Below are 13,301 nucleotides of genomic sequence, written 5' to 3'. Positions count from 1 at the left end.
GGTGCTCTAAGCCAAACATTTTTAGGCCAAACATTTTTTTGTCACATACAGCAAACATCTCCTCACTATCCTCTAGCTGCCTGTCCCCTGAACACACTGTATAAAAACGCGCTCTCTGTAGTCGCCACAAGCTCCGAAAATGGCAACAAAAAACTGGTGCAGCCTGGACCACGAATCATAATAAACATGCTCCAGCCAATAACCGACAAGAATGATTTTAAATGCGCATTCATGACTGTTTCAGGAAGAACAGAGGGGAGGGCCAGGAGAAGGAGGAGGGAGGGTCTAGCTAGCCTCTGTTTTGTTTGACAACAGGAAGTTACTCCACTCAGGAACGCTTAGAGCACCTTTAAGAAATTATTTATTCGCCATTTGAATTTCATTAGTATCATTTGTGCACAATCACTCATCCGCTAACACTATAATGCCTTTTGTCTACTCTGCACAAAATTTGAGTGATTCATGAAGAGTGATATGGGCCAGATAAGACTGCACTGTAATTTGCTAAATCATAAAGTGTGTGAGTAGTTAAAAATTAACAGTGATCATAACTGTAATCACAAACCCAATTTACCCTCAAGGACAGTGCCTTTTAGTCCATATCAAATATAATGTAACCTGTGTGGTGGAAATTCAGCAATGGTAATTGGAAACATTTTATCTGACTCCAGATGCTTGCTGTCCTTGACTATAGAAAGTCAAGGACAGCAAGTTGCTTCCTCACAGCATTTGTAGATTAGACTTGAAACAACAGAGCGAGAGAGCGAGAGAGAGAGAAAAGCCGCCAAGTGTCTTCCACCAACACTCTAAAAAATGCTGGGTTAAATATGGACAAACCCAGGGATTGGGTTGTTTTCACCCAGCCATTTTTTTCAACCAATTTTGGATTTATTTTTTTAGCCAGCAATATAGTAAAAGGTATGTTTTTGCTCACCCCCAAATAGGGGCAAACTTGTGGGGTATTTTAAGCTGAAACTTGACCAGACCAGAGACTTATATTTCATCTTGTGAAAGAGGGCATAATAGGTGCCCTTTAACCCAACCTGCTGGGTTTGTCCATATTTAACCCAGCATTTTTTTAGAGTGAAGTGTGTGACAGAAAGAAGGGGCCAGTGCTCAGTAGTTATCTGAGGCCTTGCAATTGAGAGATAACTTACAACATCTTCACACTTATCAGTCAAAACCTAATCTTCAAATGTATAACCTCTGTTGGGCAGTGACCTGATTGAACCCTTCAGTTCGTCCCCTTACAGTCTTAAACAGTTAACATGCTTTTGAAACAATAACTTTTTACGAAAGTCCTCCTTCCCTAATCTCTCTGTCAGAAGCATCATGTCTTGATAAACAATAAAGGTAAAAAAAACAAACTGTTTTCAATACATACAATAAAAGTACTGTTTACACGCATATATGTCAAAAACAAATTATATCTTTCAATGATTAAAAAGTTATGCAAAGAAAATGTGTAACTTATGTAAGATTAACAAAACTGACGTGACAACCAGTGTGGAGAGAAAAGGTTGTGTTAGTGTTTAAACTTTATAAGTCACACCAAAGAACCCTATACCAGCACTTTCAGTCAGCACTAAAACAGCTTCTGTTTGCATAATCTTCAGTGTTGCATGTGAAAAACTATATATGAAAGGAAATTTAAGCAAGAGAATTTGCGTAGCAAAACCGTTTAGCAGTTATTACCAAACTGGTTCAGGTCAACAGTTCCTAAAGGGTTTTTTTTTTTTTTTTTTTTTTCACCCAAAACTGAAAATTAGCTGATAATTTATTCATCCTCAAGCCATCCTAGGTGCATATGACTTTCTTCTTTCAGCCAAACACAATCTGGGTATTAAAAAATATCCTGGCTCTTCCAAGCTTTATAATGGGTGTGAATGATATTCTAAGATTTTGATGACCAAAAAAACTGCATCCATCCATCATAAAAGTAATCCATACGGTTTCGGGGGATCAATAAATGCCTTCTGTAGCCAAGAAAAATATCCGTATTTATAACTTTATAAACTATAATCACTGACTTTTGGTAACGGCCGTATGCAAGTAGTTCTGGTGGAAGAGTGACCTCTGACCTGATGCATGACACAGGATGTAGGAGAAGCGTAAGTTTAGGTTGTTTTAGGTAGTTTTAGAGTTGACGCCTCTCACTTTTCAAAACAAACAGGGCTGCTCAACAAACTCAAGCTCCTCTTCTCTTATATGCAAATCCTCTGACATTTCTCTAATTTCTAATTCGTGACCGGTGTTTTGTTTTGCTCTATCCTCCATGCATAGTTGCGTAAGGCTGTGATTATGTGACAGTGATTATAGTTTATAAAGTTATATTTTTTTATATTATTAACAAGTTATAGATATTTTTCTTACAAAAACGCATCAACTCACTTCTGAAGATATTTTTGATAAAATCCGATGGCTCAGTGAGGCCTGCATCGCCAGCAATAACACTCCCTTTTTCAATGTCCAGAAAGCTACTAAAGACGTATTTAAAACAGTTCATGTGACTACAGTGGTTCAACATTAATGTTATGAAGCGACGAGAATATTTTTTGTGCACCAAAAATAATAAAAATAGTGACTTTCAACAATATCTAGTGAAAGACCATTTCAAGACACTGCTTCATGAAGTTTCGAAGCTTTACGAATCATTTGTTTCGAATCAGTGGAGAGCACCAAAATCCCATGATTTCATAAACAAAGCTTTGTTATGTCATAAGTGTTTTGAAATTTCAATAGTTCACGTGACTTTGGCAGTTTGATACACCCTCTGAACCACTGAATCGAAACAAAAGATTCGTAAAGCTTCGAAGCTTCATGAAACAGTGTTTTGAAATCGTCCATCACTAGATATTGTTGAATAAAGTCGCTATTTTGTTATTTTTGGCGCACAAAAAGTATTCTAGTCGCTTTATAATATTAAGGTTGAACCACTGTAGTCACATGAACTGTTTTAAATATGTCTTTAGTAGCTTTCTGGGCATTGAAAAAGGGAGTGTTATTGCTGGTGTAAAACGACATGAGGGTGAGTAATTAATGACAATTTACATTTTTGGGTGAACTAACCCTTTAAGAACTGAAACATTTTAAACAAAAGAAGCTTAAGCACCTAATGGGCTGTTCTTTCAAATATATGTAAAAAAAAAAAAAAAAAAAAGACAAGGTCCTGAAAGAATGAGGCCACCCTGATACCCTGATCAGCCCAAAATATACCAGCTTGAACATGTTAAGCAAAAGATGATTTTGAAAAGCTGTTTTAAGATATATAGCTTAAAAACATCCTGTTTAAGGTGCAGGCTTAATGAATTAGCCTCATTTGATAGTTTGAGCTTCATATCAAATAAGCTATACTTCATCATAAAGCATATACCAGTTTCATCTGACAGGAAGGTGTTCATTCAGTGCTGCAAGGAGAAATAGAGGGGTATACATTGAAATATATATATATATATATATATATATATATATATATATATAAGGCATCATTGGAATTTAATGGTTGTTTTGCATTCTTTTAGCAAATGTTTTTTATAAAACTCCACAATGCACTAGTGAACTGCAGTTATTTGTGCTTCTCTGTCTTGCATTTCTCAGGTTAAATTAAATAAGCTCAATATAATTATTGTTACATTAGTGTTGGCTGCATGTCATGCGGTTTTAGAATAACATTCCAGAAATCTCTTCATGACTGACTGCATGTGGTTCAATGATGTGTGTCAGGGGACATGGTGTAGGAACACACACAACGAGGAGATATGCAGAATGCTGAGTTTAATGACGAAATACACAGCAACCAGAGAATAAACAAGAGACCACCACATCTACAATAAACGCAATACAAACAACCGAGACGGAGGGTGAACACAGGGAATATATACAAAGCGAAAAAGGCTAATTAACAAGAGACACCTGGGACTAATGAACTCAAATCTCAAAGGGCGGGAAAACTGAGAACAAAGAACATTTGACAAGGGAAACAAACACAGAACACTGTTGTTATATGATGCAATCACACCTATTCAATTTTTTAAATAAAAGTCTTTTTGATTTTATAATAATAATAATAATAAACAATTGAAAAAAAAAAAAACTTTAGTGTGGTAAGAATAACCAACATGCAAGAAGCCAATATTAAGTTTACTTTTAGTGACTTTTTTTTTTTTTTTTTTAGGTCAAATGGAGGAACCCTAAGAAATAGCTTGATATTCATGGCTCAAAATGTGGTAGGCCTATTTAAACCCTCTACCACATGGTGTGGCCATATGTCAACATACTTTTTGTGTTAATTTCCTTGCCACTCTGTCTTTAAGAGAACATTCTTTGGTTTTTTGTTGGTTAGAGAAGACCTTAGATTAGCTAATGATGTGCTTTGGTTAAGTAACATAACATGCAATTATTTTCTATGGCACTTTTTCTGACAGACTGCAGTAGCGCTTGTCAGTAGTTGCTAAAAGCTAACTAAAATGTCAGTATTAGAACCAAGAACCAGCCCATGTCACATCCACAAAAAAATTGGTAACAACACTTCAGGTAAGTTATGATGACATATTCACCACACTATTTTTTTTTTTTTTTTGCTAATAACATTACTTTTTGGTAATCGATCAATCTCTGTGTTCCCATATGGCAACACTGTGCAATAGTGGAATGTCATTATTGCAATAGTTTATCTAGCTAGCGAGGTCAGCTGCGATTGGTTAAGCTATAACAATAACAACATTAATGCTAGTGATATAATGTTGATTAGTCATTTGTAAAGGACTGCCATGGCATTTGTATTGTGGGTAACAATATCGGAGAGCTGCCTGCCCACTGCCACCGCAGCCAGTACTACTGGACCAGACCAACCACTGGCCTACCAGTACCATGGTGACTCAAAAAGGCAGGTGCAGGTATCCTGGCTGTAAGGGTACTGTTAGGGTGAAGTGCACCAAATGTGAGGTGCACCTGTGCCTCACCTCTGAAAAAAAAAAAAACTGCTTTGTGAAGTTTCATATGGAAAAAAGGTGAAGTTTCAAGGATTATGGGGGGCTGATGTTCATAATCTTCCTCTCATAAGATTGCGTAATGTTGAATTTTCATGAACTGCAATGTTTTTGGTTTTATGTCAGTGTTTTGCAAAAACCGATAAACGCCATTTAAAAAAAAAAAATGAACTAAGTGCTGTGCATTATTCTCCATATATAGCACGTTCTGTACCCTAAATCCATTTTGTCAGAAGAGACGGTTTTGCCCACTTTCAGGCATCGCAAGTTCACGTTTTACAGCAGAAGCCGACAAGCGCCCTTGTTTGTACAGACAGAAACCGATAAGTCAGTTTTAGCGAATCAGCGCGCAGTATTCAGGTCAGGTGACAAGGCTTCTAGTCACTTCAAAAAGACGCGCTAGCTGAGGGAAGTTTTATCAAAGCTCACTAAAAGTGATCGAGGATTTATGATTTCGACTCCTGTAAGTCCTTGTACACCATACACGACTTACATGCTGAAAAATTGGTTGTCCTTTTGCTTGTGTGTGTGTGTGCCGATCTGTTTGTTTGTGTATGTGTGTGTGTGCGTGTGCGTGTGCGTGGGTGTGTGTGTGCGCGTTTGTGTGCACATGTGTGTTTGAGAGAGTGTTTTAAATGCAATTACTTGGGTTTTGTTTAACTCTGAAACATGAAATGTGGAGTTATCTGCTTTTGCCAAAAAACGACTGTTGGAGTTATCTGCTTTTGCTAAAAAACAAACTTTTAATATATATATATATATATATATATATATATATATATATATATATATATATATATATATATATATATATATATAAAACATACTTTCAATGAATTTTAATTTTTTAATTTACATGTATTTTTTAGAGTTATCATTACTTAATCAAAACAGCCCAACTGCAGTTTGATTGTTATTACTTGGAATGCACAATAAAAAAAAACATGATTTGTGAGAATTCATAAAAATGGAGTTATCTGTTTTTGCAAATAAACTCTTTAATGAACAGTATTAGATTTGTTTTTAACTATAAATTTGCAATTTAAGTAATATTCATGAAAAATTTAATGAAATTCAAAGAATATAAAGCATTAGTCAGCAAAATGGGATGGAATAAATGAAAGCACAAGTTGTTGAAAAGTATTTATAAGGTGTTTATAATTACTGCTAAAGCTTATAATAGCACCAACTGAATCAATACAAACAACAGTTATGACGAAAATATTAACTATAAGTTAATATTTTCACATAATTAATATTAATATTAACACTTATTCTAAGTGATTTCCACTATTGTATGCTGTCACCGTATGGCAACAAACCATAAAGTACATTTAAAAGGTTAATCCACCCCAAAATGAAAATTCTGTCATTAATTACTCACCCTCATGTCGTTCCACACCTGTAAGACCTTCATTAATCTTCGGAACACAAATTAAGATATTTTTGATGAAATTCGATGGCTCAGTGAGGCCTTCATAGCCAACAATGAGCTTTCCTCTCTCAAGATCCATAAATGTACTAAAAACATATTTAAATCAGTTCATGTGAGTACAGTGGTTCAATATTAATATTATAAAGCAACGAGAATGTTTTTGGTGTGCCAAATAAACAAAATAATGACTTATATAGTGATGGCTGATTTCAAAACACTGCTTCAGGAAGCTTCGGAGCATTATGAATGTTTTATTTCGAATTAGTGATTCGAATTGCGTGTCAAACCGCCAAACTGTTGAAATCACGTGACTCTGGCGCTCTGAACCACTGATTCGACACGCTGATTCATTTGTGCCCCGAAGCTTCCTGAAGCAGTATTTTGAAATAAGCCATCACTATATAAGCCGTTATTTTGTTTTTTTTGGCACACCAAAAATATTCTTGTCGCTTTATGTGTTATGTTTAATATGTTTTTAGTACATTAATGGATCTTGAGAGAGGAAATGTCATTGCTCCCTATGAAGGCCTCACAGAGCCATCGGATTTCAACAAAAATATCTTAATTTGTGTTCTGAAGATGAACAAAGGTCTTAATGGGTGTGGAATGGCATGAAGGTGAGTAATAAATGACAAAATTTTCATTTTTGGGTGAACTAACCCTTTAACATTATATTTTTTATTTTTCCATTTTTTTAACAGCACTTCAAGTTCAGCCATTCTAGGAAAAGAAAAAGAGTCAAATATTTATTTCTATAGGTCTATCATAATGCGTGCGGTAAAATATTTCAAAACGTTTTAGAAAAAAATAATGACGATAACTTAAGATTTAACCTGTCACCAGTAGGCCTAGGCTATTTTAGTTATTTTTGCTTGGATACACCATTTGACATATTACATCCAACATTTCATAGGAAATAACAAGAAAATGTATGAATCCAACATAAATACAATATTAAACTAAACTTGTTAAAAGGTTTACTCTCATCATCATCATCATCATTATCATCTCCTAACATGTCATTGACCAGTTTGATTTTATCGTAAGTTTCATTGTTTGCTTGCGGTGACATTTTAAGTAGGCTACGTTATTCAATGCGGCTCAACCTGACAAAGCATCATGGTCCAGATTCCTGACACCTGAAATGAATCATCATCCGCATTAGCTGTTCGCCACCAGTGACTCAGAAACTTCCCGCATATTAACCGGCTGCTCGTTTATTTCCCATCAGGTGCAACATTGCTTGACGTCAAACCGACAAAGACGAATTATTTTGAAGGCCGTGTCCTCCGGATGTCGCATTTGCCACTGAGCTGCTTCATATCAGTAAACTGCCCACTACATTCCAAAGTCATAAAGAAATGGCAACAATATAAGATTCAGAAGGGCCAATTTTATAACTGTTATTGTTCTGAAATAAAACATCCTTTATGACGTACAAATGTCACCTACGGAGGACGCGGCATTCGAAAAGAGACGTCATCAGGATGAATGGAATCAGTCAGTGAGTGAATGAATGGATGGATTGTTTGTGTCGTCGTGTTCTGCGCTCTTTGATCCCAAAACCTGTACTCGAGCACGCCAACATGGAAACGCGCTCAGATTTCCTCTGCAGAATGAATGTGTACCGTTTCAGTTCAGTGATATTGTGTTCTTGAAAAGAGTTTCCGCGAAACCTTATCCAGTCAGTCCCCTTTGTGTCCATGGCAAATGAGGTTATCGCAGTCAGATGACTGAAGCCGTCACTGGATACTTTGTGTCCCGCAGCATCTCTCATCAGTTCAGTTAACCAAGCTGCAGTGACACATTTCTCACAGCGGGTTTATACACAATTGTGAACAATAAAAAAATAAAATAAATAAAAAAATAATAATTTTAACCCAGAACATACATTCCTAATCTCTTAACCCATTTTCTCTCCTCATATCTTTGCTTCAACGTCTTGACAATGAGTTTTAGCTACAGCCACAAAACATATTCTCTTAAGCAGGTGGTCTATACAAAAACACACATATTCCAATTTTGAATGGACCCCCTTACCTCAATAAATTTCATCCTATTCTTCAATGAATCCAGTGAGCTCAGCCTTTCTGTTTCCTGTACGATTTTTGAAGAGGTGTGCACCTTCCTCTGCAAGCCACACGCTTCCGTCACGCTTAGCAGCTCAAAAGAGGAACATGGTAAAGCAGAGGAAGAGAGAGAGAGGTTACTGCATCAGTGGAACAAAGTAACAAAACTCATCAGTATTTAGAGTACATTTGTAACAATAGCCCAAAACTACAACAATCTGAAGACAACATGCCTCTCAACCTTTGTTCATTTATCTGCTACTGCCTCTTTCAACAGAAGAAGAGATAATACTCATCCAACTCAGACTGAAGGCTAATCTGGTCATTTGGCTATGGACGACATACCATGAGATTCCACTCTAATGCTGTCCTATTGACTCTCAGTGGGGTGATATAATTGGATTGTGAAAACAAAGAATGTACTGTCAGCTCAAATTAGTATCAACTATGATGTTGCAGAACTAGGTAACTTTGCCAAGGCAAGTATCTGTGTTTCACAACACAAAAGTTGAACAATTATTTGGTTATTTTACTGCCAAATTGGGCCTTTAGAATTGCTTTTTTTCCCCCGTTTCATTTCCTCAGAGTAGGAGCCCCAGTAGTGCCCCTCTGCTCATGCCTGAATGTAACAAAGCCCTATAGGTCATATTTCATAAACTATCAATGTCACGTGTGATCTATTTAAAGGGGTGCAGTGATCTACACATACATTCATGCTCTGAAAAGAGGGAAATGAAAAACTGAACAGCAATTATTTTTTAAAAAATATTTTAATGCACCATTAATAAAGGGTCCAACGCATTAATACAAGAGAAATATTGCAAATAATATTAAAACTTTAAATCAAATTAAAAGGAAAAAACAACAAAACAAAAATAAGATAACTGAATGATAGGTATGTACAATTATTTTCTTGCAATGGGAAGTAGGAAAAGGAGGAACATATTTACAGACTAGAACCAGTGTGTTTCTACGAGAAACAAACACCTCTACAATATTTACATGTAATTCTTTTCGACTTTTTTGTCCTTTTTTTTTTTTTTGTCCTTTTTTTTTTTAAATGGTTACACTTCAGTGGATCAGTTTTTACTGAAAGACTGCAATAAATCTACATATTTTACAGGTCTTCCTCTCAAAGGAACAGAGTGCTGGCAAAGCCCTCGGACAAGGTGGGGGAAAAAGTGAGCAAAGATGAAATGTTAACATGTCCATTTATGGCAGAGCAGAGAGATAGATGACCAGTAAAACGAAAGGACAGAACAGAACAGAAGAAACAAACACCCGTTTTAGTGAATCTTTGCACATGCACATCTTGGGACATTAATTTTGTTGAAATATGCAAATATGCACACACAAACTCTGATCTTTTAGCTCTTAGAAAATGCACTCTGTATGTGTGTGTATTTGTGCATATTTGTGCAAACATGTTCTCCTTAGCAGAGAGGAGTTACGAGCCCCAAAGTAGAGTGCTTTATCTCAAAACACATGCCCCATTGCGCCACAATTTTTCAGTGGTCCACTAAAACACCAATGGCAAAAGAACTTAACGAATAATTCCATCCTTCTGCTAAAATATCAATGTGCGTATATTTCAGCACACCAAAAAGACAACCTCATCTGTCCTGTCCTTACATTGTTAAAAAACTATGGATGAAAGGGGTATGACTTCATGTAAGTGGTGTTTTAAAATGATGGGAGGTACATGGTAACCTCTATAATAACTGTTGTTACAGTGCTATACTGGCATTGTAACAACTAATTTATGAAAAATTATAAAATAAAATACAATGTAACAACTTACAATACTAAAGATACAGAACACCAGCATGTCATGCTGGAAAAGGGGACATTTTTAATTAAGATCGGTTCAGCTCAGAGGAAGTTTCGAAGAGAAACATGTGCGTCAACACAGCTTTATATTAAAAAAAAAAAATAGGCAGAGGTGATTCTACGCAGATAATCTGAAGAAGGTAGAGTGGTAGATCTGACCTAAACGAATGACATGAATGGACAGGCATCAGAACAGGGATAATAAATAAACTAAAATTAATACTCTCTCTCACAACAGGGGTGCAGCATTACAAAAAGTCTTAAATCCATGTCTTCAGGTAGGTCTTTAAAAGTTGCCCTTGAAAAAAAGACCCAGCACTTTAAGGGTGCCATTGTCAGATGTTGTGCAGACGTGAGCGGAATATGTGTGTGTGCCGTTAATCAATAGCTGTATTTCAAAGCATAGACCTTGGCAAAAACAACACCACCAGACACAGCTGCAACAGGAGGAACGAAATTGGATAAGGGCCTGGTCAAGAGAGAAACAAAACATCACAGGTGGAACTGAGGGTGTTGCGGCAGTGCTGAGATCCCAATGACCTTGGGCTAAACGTCTGATTAAACATCTCGACACTGTGTGTCTGTATAGAAGCTTTTTAAAGAGTCTGACCAAACGTTCTCCTTTCGCACACTACCTATGTTTTTGTGCGCTCTGAGAAAAATAGCTTGTGGACCAGGAAAGCGGATTGGCAAAGTCTTGTATTGGGGAAGGACTAGGACACTTTTAGTTGAGGGTTCCTCTGCAGTTCTCTGTGCCACACAAACAAGGGATTTTGTTCTCTTCAATGGGGAACTTGTAATCATACGTGATCTCCTCGTTCACACCGATAGGCTGTTTGGAGTATATGACTATCTTCTTCTGGGACTCAATGGTGATCACTTTGGCGTAGCAGTTGGGCTGTGAGAGAGAAGTACAAGAAATCATGAATAAATATGGGTTTTTAAATATGGGTTGAATTATGTTACTTCCCATAGGAAATCTCGAAAATGTGTTCCACTGCACAGCTCTATGGGGTGTGTGTCTTATAAAATCTATGAGCTCATTTGAGGTTGCTGGAGGGAAAGATCAACATGGCACAAGCACAAATTCCATGACAGATGGATGGTGCAAGAAAAAAAAAAAGAAGAAGAGACTATGTACAGACTATGTAAAGACCAGATGCAAGTCTTATCAAGCAGTAAATCAGCAAATCCAGCAGCTGCATGGCAACAGATATGATAGGGGACTAAAATCTGCTAATCTGCAAGACCGCCTGTATACATTCATAACAGTGTGAAAGACACCTGAGACAGTCAACAGAATTATTATTGGCCCAAAGTTTATCATTTGCATGTGTTTTTAAAGTTGCACCATGTAACTGTTTTGCACAAAATTTAAATAAATACACGAATCCTTTTTTCAAAATGTGTTTTTGTCGTACACTGATTCATTATGGTCAGCCTGTTATAAATGTTTTAGACTATTTTAGACCTGTCAACTCAGACTTTGGTTTTGTGGGAAATTGCATACATGTGTCATTCACCCATTTGTGTCTCGACATATCCGTTACTAGTTACTCGGGCTACTTTAACACATGCATGATTTGGAAGTGGCATAGTTTAGTCACAACGAGCAAGAAAGGCTGACATGGGTGATTCCCTGGAGATTTGAGATTTAGCTGCTCCATTTAAAAAAAAAAAAACAGAGCCCGTAATAAAACAAGAATCAACATTGGCCTGGCTTTTTAGAGAAGGTGAGAACTGAGTGATTTGTAAAAGCAGCATGGAGATGGTATTTTTGTTACTCAACAGGTGAGTAAGGTATTTTATTGAACAGATAAATTGCCATCTAGCTCTCTAACAGACTTTTGTAAAGCATTATCTATTGTGAAGGATCATTTCATTGGTTGTAGCGTTGTGCTGGAATTTATTTTCAAGGAAATACAGTGTCAATTAATGGGTAAAGCGACAGTAACATCTTCAGCTAGTCAGCTTGAGATCCTTTCCATCTAAAGGCCAATTCACACCGCGCCAACAAACGGCAACAAACACCAACAAACGCCAACGAACAAGTTGGCTGTTGGATTTAGAATTCTATGAGAAAAAGCTGTCATGTTCACACCGCCCCGACAAACACCAACAAATGAGTGACGTCTGACTGGGAAAATTCCACAACTACATATGTAACCATGTTAACAATATTATCAGGCAAGTTTATTATATTAATAATATAGTATACCATATATATTTTCATTGTATTAAAGTATTGAGGCAAAACAAAAATACTAATCTGAAATCTCAAGCGCTATATATATATATATATATATATATATATATATATATATATATATATATATATATATATATATATATATATATATATATATATATATATATATATATATATATATATATATATACACACACACACACTTTTTTTTTTTTACTGTATTTTTTTTTTATAATGAACAAGCTGCGATGTCACATTTCTGTTTTTTTTTTTTTTACCGCTATAGGGCCAAAATTTGAAAAGTGAACCTTTAAGTCTTGCCCATTTAAACACTGATTTTAAATCATTTAACTGCATGACAATAAGAGAAAAAGAACAAGGGCTTGAACAAACAAATACACACAAAATTGTAAACAAAGATGGTTATGTCTTAAGTAAATGTAAACAGTTGAGATTGAAAACACATGCGTATCAGTATCAATTTATTGGATCCGTGCATTAGGTCTTAATGTGTCCTTAATGTTAATCAATCAAATAAAAAAATAAAAAAAGAGAAAAATCATTCACTGCTTGACTGAGTAAACTAGGGCTGCAACAACTATTCGATAAAATCGATAATGAAAATCATTGACAACAATTCTCATTATCGATTAGTTGGCTCTGCCCACCGTGCACGGAAGACTTCTGCCAGTCGCATCAAATTACAGCAGTGAATAACCATTTCTATGGACCAAAATGCATCTAAAAATAGTGGAGGAAACAGAGTGAGC

General features: G+C 36.0%; 1 protein-coding gene across 3 annotated transcripts in view; it reads right to left on the bottom strand.

Moving 5' to 3' along the window:
• The window catches only part of setd1a (SET domain containing 1A, histone lysine methyltransferase), a 35,912-nt gene that overhangs the window by 846 nt on the left and 21,765 nt on the right, over positions 1–13,301 (bottom strand). For all 3 annotated transcript variants that reach the window (XM_067382050.1, XM_067382052.1, XM_067382051.1), the window contains one exon: positions 8,464–11,220. In XM_067382050.1, the coding sequence (XP_067238151.1) occupies positions 11,047–11,220 (174 nt within the window). In that variant the 3' untranslated portion in view covers positions 8,464–11,046. The remainder of the gene's footprint in view (positions 1–8,463; positions 11,221–13,301) is intronic.

This window comes from Chanodichthys erythropterus, chromosome 3, assembly GCF_024489055.1.
Source record: "Chanodichthys erythropterus isolate Z2021 chromosome 3, ASM2448905v1, whole genome shotgun sequence".
Taxonomy (NCBI): domain Eukaryota; kingdom Metazoa; phylum Chordata; class Actinopteri; order Cypriniformes; family Xenocyprididae; genus Chanodichthys; species Chanodichthys erythropterus.
This window is presented reverse-complemented; position numbering and strand designations above follow the sequence as displayed.